Source organism: Triticum urartu, chromosome 4 (genome assembly GCF_003073215.2).
Source record: "Triticum urartu cultivar G1812 chromosome 4, Tu2.1, whole genome shotgun sequence".
NCBI lineage: Eukaryota > Viridiplantae > Streptophyta > Magnoliopsida > Poales > Poaceae > Triticum > Triticum urartu.
This window is the reverse complement of record NC_053025.1, coordinates 443001160-443011089: the sequence shown is the minus strand read 5'-3', so window position 1 is coordinate 443011089 and position 9930 is coordinate 443001160. Positions and strand designations below refer to the sequence as shown.

Here is a 9930-nt window from a genome sequence, read left to right as displayed (position 1 = left end):
ATGTTCAATAATTTTATAAATGTTTATAGATTTAAAAAGGTTTGTGAATTAAAAAATTGTTCATGAATATAAAAAAATCTTCATGAATTTTATAATTCTGTCCACAAATTTGAAAAATATATGAATTTGAACAAGTCTCGACGAATTTAATATATGAATTTTATAAAATATGGTTTATGAATTTTATATGTAATTCAAAACATATTCATAAATTTGGAAAATATTCAGGAGTTAAAAACTAAAAGAAGGAAAACAAATATAAAAACAAACAGGAAAAGAAAAAATGTTGTAGAGAAAAAAACAAAAAAAAACGAATGGAACATTTCCGGAACTCAAAAAGACCGCCCTACGTAGCTGGCCCAATTGCGCCCGCGGGGGGGGGGGGGGGGGGGGGGGGGGGGGGGGGGGGGGGGGGGGGGGGGGTTGGTGGACCTCCTCTGCTATTTGCGCGGAATATGAATGGTATATGCGTGGAACACAAATTGCCGAAATAACCCTTAGAAGAAAAAAAGTAGAACTAATTTCACAACTGAAGAACGGCGCGGGAAAGCGCTTATCGCCCTCTGGTGTTGATGATGAAGGGTTTCATCTAGTTGGATCATACAGCTTCGGAAGACGTCACTATTGAAATGGCGCCGGTTGAGATAATGAAGTTATTTTTTTCACAATATGGCAGCAGCAGCAGGTTTGCAATGCTCGCTATAATTAGACCGTAGTCTCGTTTGGCACCTCCGAACATTTGATCACCCAGAACGGAGATGCAAAGTCATTAGTCATTACTTATTAGGCTGGCGAGGAAGAAGGGCGGTGCGAACACGTCAATCGGTGTGGGCTTGAATTGTAGAATGTCCGTGACCGTGAGATAGTGCAGGTCCCAATCACAATTCACATCATCACACCTCCTCCACTATCCATCCATTAGATTCAACACTTTTGATAACACGCATTAGCTTCAAGTCGACCAGCACAAGCAGCCGGCCTTCTTTGATCAAGTCTATTGGTCGATTGGACGTACTGTGGTGTCTATTTTTTCTGAAGAAATATGATTGGCCTGGTGCGATCTTGTTTTGTTCGTCCCACCGTTTTGTGGTGTGATCTTTGTGTGATGTGAGCACGCTGTGTAAAATGTAGGTTTACTCGGCCACTTTTTCGAGAAACTAGTAATCATGCACGAGTAATGCACATCTAATTTGATATTTTCTTGATAACCGTTATCATGTTTTGTTTTCTTCACTCTCATGACTATCTTATGTCACTGCACGAATGTTGTCTAAGGATTAGCCATTTAGAAATCTGAGCCATGCCATGTACCATTATGATTGTAGTCTTTTTGCATCGTCTGCTGAACACCCTAATTTCTTTATCAAAGGATGTGATGCGCCCTTCAGTCTCAACTTCTTAGCGCGGCTAGATCCTGGCTCACGGCACATCATGGGTCATTCTGCTTCTCGGCTGCTCCGGTCGAGCTTTATGTGCTTCTTCCACATGCACTAGTTCTAGTTGGGTGGCTCGACCGTGCGCTGCAGTTGCAATTCCAGTTGGACCAGGTGGCTTTGGTAGCCACGCAGTCCGCTTCCTCACGGTGCAATTTGATTATTATTTATACAATTACGTCATTTCCAAGATTAATTATAATTAACATAACCAAATCTTTTTAAATTAATTGTGCTTAATGCGATTAATGTTCTTTCCAGATTATTATATGTGATGCCACATTATCAAAGTGGAGTGAGATATTGGATATAGGTGGTTGTATGGCTGATATCGTTTATATACACCAAAATCATGATTTTATAAGTAAGATTTAATTACAAAATTAATCGCAATGAATGGATTTAATGTTTTTCCAAGATTAAATGTGTTCTAGATTTCATGCGATGCTCCGTAATTGCAGCGGCATGAGACGCTAGAGATAGGCGTTCCAATGGATAGGATCATTTGAATTCATCAAACTCTTTCTTAGGAATTTTTAAGTTTTGTTTATCATTTGGATTCACTGGAACTAAGGAAGAAAGAAAATTGGCAAATAAAGGCGAGCAATTCGGCCGGGGTAAAAGACCACGCCCTTGATAGATAATGGAGCATGGAACGGAAGGCTTTTCCAGCCGGCACCCGCTCCACGGTACCGAAAGTTGCCAAGCACTTCACTATTCTCCATCCATTTCTAAATCTCCCCCCACCCGCCATCTCTGACCTCCTCTCTGCCCTCCCCTCTGAACAAGAACAAGAACAGCAAGAAGACGAGAGACCTCTCTTGCAGTCAATAATCCCATATTTACCTAGCTAGGCAGAAGAGAGACTTTCTTCCATGGATAAATAAGAGAGACGTCTGAGTCCTGACTTGGCATCTCCCCCCGTCTGAAACCCCAGCAGGCGACTGCTCGTCTGCCGGTGCAAGCCACGATCCGCAGCGGCGGCGGCGATCTTTTCTCTCCGTCACCGCCGATCAGGGAGAGAAGAGCGGCGGATCAAGGCAAGATTTGCAGGCGTCTTCCAGCCCAGGTCTGCGCTAAGCCACTTCTCGAAATCCTTCTCTGTTAACCCCCTCCCCTGCTCAGCTCGCCTTCCGTTACGGCCATGAATGAATGCCTGAGAAGAAGCGAGCCTGAACAACATTCTTAATTGCCGCACATTAGCGGCTCTTTCGTCTTACTTGAGCAATGCTTGCGTTTGCTTAGCCTCGACCGTGTTTTCTAGCGACTCCATTCCATGCTCTATATGTGGAGTGAGTGGAGCAGCGACGGCCATGCCTTGCCTGGTCCCTTCAGAGCTCTGTGGGTGCTTGCACCGTTGGATTCAGCTTTCCTCTTTCCCTTTTCACCTTCTTTTCTCTCCACCATTTCCTAAGAATTCACACGGTATGTTTGCTGCGGAGTACTGATAGCGATGCCCCCATGGTCATTAGTTAAATCCAGCCGTCTCGAGCCGGTGGAAATTCCCTGCGCAGGACAAAATCACATGGATGACACCGAACCAGTTGCTTATTTCTATGCTTGATTCCATAGAGACTAGTTCATCCAAACTGAGTACCCTATTTCTACCAACAGAGAAATGGAAAGTACATTGATGATGCAGAGGCTCGGAGGTGATCCTTTTTTTCTTTCTTTAATTTAATTAAAGAAAACGTTGCTTTTGTTACCTTAATAACAACTTAGGAAAGGAGGTTTAAAAGCAAGGTTCTGAAACTCGGGTGCTTCTTTACGCTCCAGTGCGTTGCTGTGACTGTCCATCCGTACAGCGAAGTGTCCAGTTAGTTTCGACGTGCCACGGTTCACCGTGGTCCTTTAGACAGCAATTCAGCCCCATTTACTTGACTGCATCCCTACATGTTCCACTGTGCTGCTAGTATCTAAGTAGTGGCAGTATAATTCCTCACAGGGGTCATTGAATTTCTGTAGGCCAGCCATCCATTTTCATTGGTCAGTTGCAATTAAGAAAGCTCGCAGAAATGGCCAGTCGGCATCACTCTGATCCGGTCCTTCTGGCTGTGCTGCGGCGTGTTGACAATTGTTTTTACACTTTCCAGACTTTGTCAAGTCGTGACATGTAAGATGACACTTCGACGTGTCCGACGATGAGCCATCGCAGCTGCAGATTTGTAACATACGGCATGCTGTTCTGAAGTCCCGAAGGCCTACTCCGCTACTCACCAAACAGTTCTACTACTATCTGGGCAGGGCAGAGAGGGATGGTTCCCAACGACGCCGCGAGCCGCGGCGGCGAGATCGTGGAGGTCGTCGTAGGCGAGCCGGCCTCGCCGTCGGCCGCAATGCGGCTCATGGACTTCATCCCCATCTACATTCCCACCGTGGAGAAGGGAGCGCTGAGCAGGGGCGCGCGCAAGACGCGCTTTCTGGACTTCCTTCGCGCGCGCCCGTCCAAGGAGTGGTTCCTCCGGTCCACCTTCGTGGGACGCCTCCGCCGCAGGAGCCAGGTCACGGCCGGGGAAGACGAAGACGGCCGGGACTCCGACGGTAACGCCGGCGGGTGCCGGCCGCGGAGGAGGCGGAGGCGGTTCCGCGTGCCGTTCGTGCGGAAGATCAGGTGGGGCAAGCTGTGGACTCACGCGGTGAGCTGGTGCAGGCGGCCGGCCAACTTCGGGATGATCATCTGGCTGGCGTTCGTCGCGGCGGGGCTGCTGCTGCTGTTCCTGCTCATGACGGGGTTGCTCGACGACGCCATCCCGGGGGACGACCGGCGCAAGAAGTGGTCGGAGGTGATCAACCAGATCCTCAACGCGCTCTTCACCATCATGTGCCTGTACCAGCACCCCAGGATCTTCCACCACCTGGTGCTGCTCCTCCGGTGGCGCCCCGACGGCGACCGCGAGGCCATCCGCAAGGTGTACTGCAAGGAGGGCGCGCCGGTGCCGCCGCGCGACCGCGCCCACATGCTGGTGGTGGTGGCGCTGCTGCACATCACCTGCCTGGCCCAGTACTTCTGCTGCGCTCTGTTCTGGAGCTACTCGCGCACCGACCGGCCCAACTGGGCTCTCAACATCGGCTACGGCTTCGGCACGGGGCTCCCCGTCGTCGCCGCCCTCTACCTGGCCTACAGCCCGCTGGGCCGTAAGCAGGCACGCGACCCCGACGCGGAGCCGTCGTCGTCGGGCGAGGAGGCGAATGGTCACGGCGGGGCGCCGGAGAGCGACGGCCGCGGCGTGGAGATCAGGATATACAACCGGTCCGTGGTGGTGAGCAGGCCGGAGTGGAGCGGCGGGCTGTGCGACTGCTGCGACGACGGGACGGTGTGCGCGCTGTCGGCGACGTGCACCTTCTGCGTCTTCGGGTGGAACATGGAGCGCCTCGGGTTCGGCAACATGTACGTGCACGCCTTCACCTTCATCCTGCTCTGCGTCGCGCCCCTCCTCATCTTCAGCGTGACGGCGCTCAACGTCCACGACGACGACATCCGCGACGCCGTCGTGGCCGTGGGCGTGCTCCTCTGCTTCTGCGGCTTCCTCTACGGCGGCTACTGGCGGACGCAGATGCGGAAGCGGTACAAGCTGCCGGCAGGAGGCGGCGGGCGGCGGGCCGCGGTGGGCGACTGCGCCAAGTGGCTCTTCTGCTGGAGCTGCGCGCTCGCGCAGGAGGTGCGGACGGCTAACTTCTACGACTTCGACGACGATCGGCTCGTCGGCCACGGGGCGCGCAACGAGGAGGGCCGCGCCGTGCTGGTGCCGCTCCCGCGGGAGGCGTCCACGTCGACGCACTCCCGGAGCCTGTCGTGCCCGCCCAAGATTGACGCCATGGCAGCACTGGGCGGCGCCGGCACGGGCTCACTGGATGAGCAGATGGTCGACATCGCGATGGGGAGATCGGCCACGTACAACGGCTATGGCGATGCCATGAGGCCGCCTTTGCCGCCGCTGATACAAATGGACAGGGAAGATTAGTTGCTATATGTGGATGTGCTGTTGCTCGATGATCTCATGCTATATGTGCGTTTGGCTGCGCCCAACTTAAAACAGAACACCATAAACGCAATCGAAAAAAGGGCAGTACTATACATAAAGATTTCCTTATGGGGACATGAAGTTTTATTACATTATTCAGTACATAAGCAGATGGGTAATTCTTCCTAATTCTTTGGGAGCGCCTATGGCTCAGGTGCCTGCAAATTTTATCACTTTCAGTCGATTTTCCTTTGAACCGTTGCATTTACATCCAAAGTACCGCACGAAATGATTTGCAAGGCATATCCCATTTAGTGCTTCAGGCGCCCGTGCGTTTTGCAAACGGGCGCCTGAAGCCCGCCAAGCTACGCGTGGAGAGTCGAACCAGGGATCTCTTCTCCCCGATGAACTGCAGTAACCACCCAGCCATAACGCTTTGCTATGAAAACTTCTCCCTTTCCTTCCTTTTCTTCTTCTTTTTTACTTAAATATCGTGAAACTTTTTCCCAAATCGATGAAGTTGTTTTACAAAATGATGAACTTTTTCAAGTTTCTGAATTTTTTATAGGATTTGATGAACTTTTTTCTAAAATCAATGAATTCTATAGAAAGTTCTGCAAATCGATGAACTTTTTCCAAATTAGATGAACTTTGTTTTTTCAAAATTGATAAACTTTTTCAACATTGATGAACTTTTGCAAAATTGATGATATTTTTTTTCAAATTCAATGATCTTTTAGAAAAGTTAATGAACCTTTTCAAATTCAATGATTTTTTTCAAGTTCATGAACATTTTTTAAAAGTACATGAATTTTTTTGAATCACGATTTTTTAAAGACTTTTCCTGTTTTTCTTCTCAAATATGAACGTGTACATGGGCCAGCCCACCAGTGCCGGCACGTGGGCGCCAGGGAGCTTCCCTTGGCGCCTGAAGCGCCGAATGGCGAGCTCTCGTTTTGCAATACCAGGATGATCAAAGCCCAAAGCCCGACAAGGAAAAGGTGATGCATGTTTACGCCCAATCGGTCAATGACCAACAGATAACTGGATGGCAGGTGTTACGTAGTAGTAGTATTCCGAGAGAGAGAGAGAGAGAGAGAGAGACTAGTAGTGCTAGACACTAGTACTTGGTATTTTTTGGTGAATACGCTTAGCAGTGTATCATTTCATTGATAGAAGAGGGAAAATGAAGTTAGTACAGGTGGCATCCATGCAGACGTACACAAGAAGGCGTCTGGAGGGATGCAGCGAGCAGGGGGAGGAGGATGCTCAGCCTCATTACAAATGATCAGGTTACAGGAATAATAGCGGCTAGTCCCTTGGCGCCGGTCTTAGCCCATAGGCAAGCGTCATCGTAGATGGAAAACACAAGATCATCGGTGGAGGGGTGGAGGTCGTCGAAGATGACGGCGTTGCGATGCTTCCAGATGGCCCAAGCGGTCAGAGCGACGATGGAGTTGAGCCCTGTGCGCAGGCTGCTCGGCGAGGTGTCGGCCGCCAGCGCCCACCAAGCAAAGAAGGTCGTCGTGCCGTCCATGGGCGGGGTGATGAGCCGGCACCAGGACAGGATTTCGTGCCAGGTGACCTGGGCGAAAACGCATCCAGCTAAGAGGTGGTCGATGGATTCCGTCTCCTGACGACAGAGGATGCAAACGGTGTCATGAGTGAGGCCGTGTCATGCGCGGCGCTCGGCCGTCCAGCACCGGTCCAGGGAGGCAAGCCATAGGAAAATCTTATTGTTGATAGGGGCCCAGCTCTTCCATAGAAGCTTCCAGGAGGGCGGTGTAGTGGATCCATGGAAGAGAGCATGATAGCAAGATTAGGCCGAGTATATGCCATTTGCCGTCCAACGCCAGGATAGTGTGGGGGTTAGAGTCACACCTTGGAGGTTGCGCCAAAGATTGACGTACTCGAGGACCTCCGGGAGCCCTAGCGTGCCGTGGATGTCGCGAATCCAGGCATGCTTCTCGAGGCCCTCCCAGACCAAGGTGCACCGCCTGCGCCGGCTCGGCATGAGAGAGAAAAGGCCGAGGGCGAGATCGGAGACGGCCTGGCCGTCGAGCCAATGGTCGCTCCAAAAGAGGCAAGTTCTCCCGTCGCCAAGGTGCCAGGATGTGGATGCACGGAAGAAGCGGGACCTCACATCGTCAATTGGGAGCTGAAGGTGGTGCCAAGGCCGCGAGGGGTCGGTGGCTTTGAGCTAAAGCCAGCGGCAGCGCAGGGAGATCCCGGTGAGGTGCAAGTCGCGCATGCCAAGTCCACCGAACTCGAGAGGTCGACATACACGCGGCCAGCTAACAAGACAGCTGCCGGATCTGGCGTCATGCCGGCCGTGCCATAAGAAGTCGCGGATGATCCGAGTGATCTTCTTGAGGATAGTCGGGTTGATGGCCATGGCCATGAGGATGTGCACGGGCATGGCGGAGAGCACGTGGCGCACGAGCGCAAGGCGCTCGCCACGGGTCAGGAGCGCGGCTTTCCAGGTGGCCAGCTTCCGCGTGATCTTGTCCACGAGCGGCAGCAAGGATGAGGAGGGTGTCTTGCGCACGGACAATGGGAGGCCCAGGTATACCAAGGGGAAGCTGGTGACTACGCACGCGAGCGTGGAGTCGATGGTCGATGTCACCTCCTCGTCGGACCGGATGGGTGTGGCCGAGCACTTGAGGAAATTTGTGCGGAGACCCGAGGCCTCACCGAAGATCCGGAGCAGCTCACGGATGGTAGCAAGCTCCGTGGTGGTCGGGTGGCAGAAGACGACCACGTCGTCGGCATACAGAGAGATGCTGGAAGCGGCGTGGTGGTTGGTCAGCCGTTACAGCATTCCCGCGCTGACCGCATGCTGGAGGAGAGAGTTCAGGGTGTCAATCACGATCGCGAAGAGGAGCGGAGATATCGGGTCGCCTTGGAGGAGACCACAAGCATGATCCACCGGGGGGCCTGGGTTGCCGTTGATGAGGACCCGCATGGATGAAGTGGAGACTAAGATGCACACCATTCGCACCAGTGATGTCCGAAGCCAAGGTGGCGAAGGGCTTGGAGGAGAAAGGGCCAAGAAACAGTGTCGAACGCCTTCGCAATGTCGAGCTTGAGAAGGATGCGCGGGGCCTTGAGATTGTGAAGCAGGTGCGCCGTTTGCTGGACAAGAAGGAAGTTGACGTGCACGCTCCGGCCGGCGAAGAATGCGCTCTGGTTGGCGGAGACGACCTGGCTCATCCTAGGTGCCAGACGAAGGGAGAGGACCTTGGCGAATAGTTTGGCGATGATGTGGATCAAGCTGATCGGCCTATAGTCAGAGAGCGCGGACGCGTCCGGTTTCTTGGGAAGTAGAATGAGCAATGCTTCATTAAGCTTCTGGAATCCCATGCCATTCATGGCGTACAGCTTGTCAAAGGCTTCACAGATGTCGGCCTTGATCGTGGTCCAGCATGCTGATACGTCTCCAACGTATCTATAATTTTTGATTGTTCCATGCTATTATATTATCAACCTTGGATGTTTTATATGTATTTATATGCTATTTTATATGATTTTTGGGACTAACCTATTAACCTAGAGCCCAGTGCCACTTTTTTCCCTTGTTTTAGAGTATCGCAGAAAAGGAAAATCAAATGGAGTCCAATTGACCTGAAACTTCACGGAACTTATTTTTGGACTAGAAGAAGCCCACGGAGTATCGGAGATGGACCAGGAGAGTCCCGGGCTGCCCACGAGGGTGCGCCCCCTGCCTCGTGGACAGCCCGAAGATCCACCGGCGTACTTCTTCCTCCTATATATACCCATATACCCTAAAAACTTCGGGGAGCAGAATAGATCGGGAGTTCCACCGCCAGAAGTCTCTGTAGCCACTGAAAACCAATCTAGACCCGCTCTGGCACCCTGCCGGAGGGGGGGAATCCTTCTCCGGTGGCCATCTTCATCATCCCGGTGCTCTCCTTGACGAGGAGGGAGTAGTTCTCTCCCTCGGGTCTGAGGGTATGTACCAGTAGCTATGTGTTTGATCTCTCTCTCTCTCTCTCTCGTGTTCTTGAGGTGATACGATTTGATGTATCGCGAGCTTTGCTATTATAGTTGGATCTTATGATGTTTCTCCCCCTCTACTCTCTTGTAATGGATTGAGTTTTCCCTTTGAAATTATCTTATCGGATTGAGTCTTTAAGGATTTGAGAACACTTGATGTATGTCTTGCGTGGGATACCCATGGTGACAATGGGGTATTCTATTGATCCACTTGATGTATGTTTTGGTGATCAACTTGCGGGTTCCACCCTTGAACCTATGCATAGGGGTTGGCATATGTTTTCGTCTTGACTCTCTGGTAGGAACTTTGGGGCACTCTTTGAAATTATTTGTGTTGGTTGAATAGATGAATCTGAGATTGTGTGATGCATATCGTATAATCATACCCACGGATACTTGAGGTGACATTGGAGTATCTATGTGACATTAGGGTTTTGGTTGATTTGTGTCTTAAGGTGTTATTCTAGTACGAACTCTATGATAGATTGAACGGAAAAAATAGCTTCGTGTTATTTTAC

The 9930-nt window shown here is 51.2% G+C and overlaps 1 protein-coding gene across 2 annotated transcripts; it reads left to right on the top strand.

The window, feature by feature from the left end:
- The first annotated feature begins 2122 nt into the window (after positions 1-2122).
- On the top strand, positions 2123-5584 carry LOC125551951. 2 transcript variants are annotated; one of them, XM_048715372.1, is made up of 2 exons: positions 2123-2502; positions 3678-5584. In XM_048715372.1, the coding sequence occupies exon 2, from the start codon at positions 3689-3691 to the stop codon at positions 5393-5395; it is 1707 nt and encodes a 568-aa protein (XP_048571329.1). In that variant the 5' UTR covers positions 2123-2502; positions 3678-3688; the 3' UTR covers positions 5396-5584. The 2 variants fall into 2 exon arrangements, with proteins under 2 accessions (XP_048571329.1, XP_048571330.1); XM_048715373.1 differs by having other exon boundaries at positions 3527-5584.
- Positions 5585-9930: the final 4346 nt, after the last annotated feature.

Coding starts and splice junctions, on each gene's coding strand:
- LOC125551951 (XM_048715372.1), top strand. CDS start 3,689: ATGGTTCCCAACGACGCCGCGAGCCGCGGCGGCGAGATCGTGGAGGTC.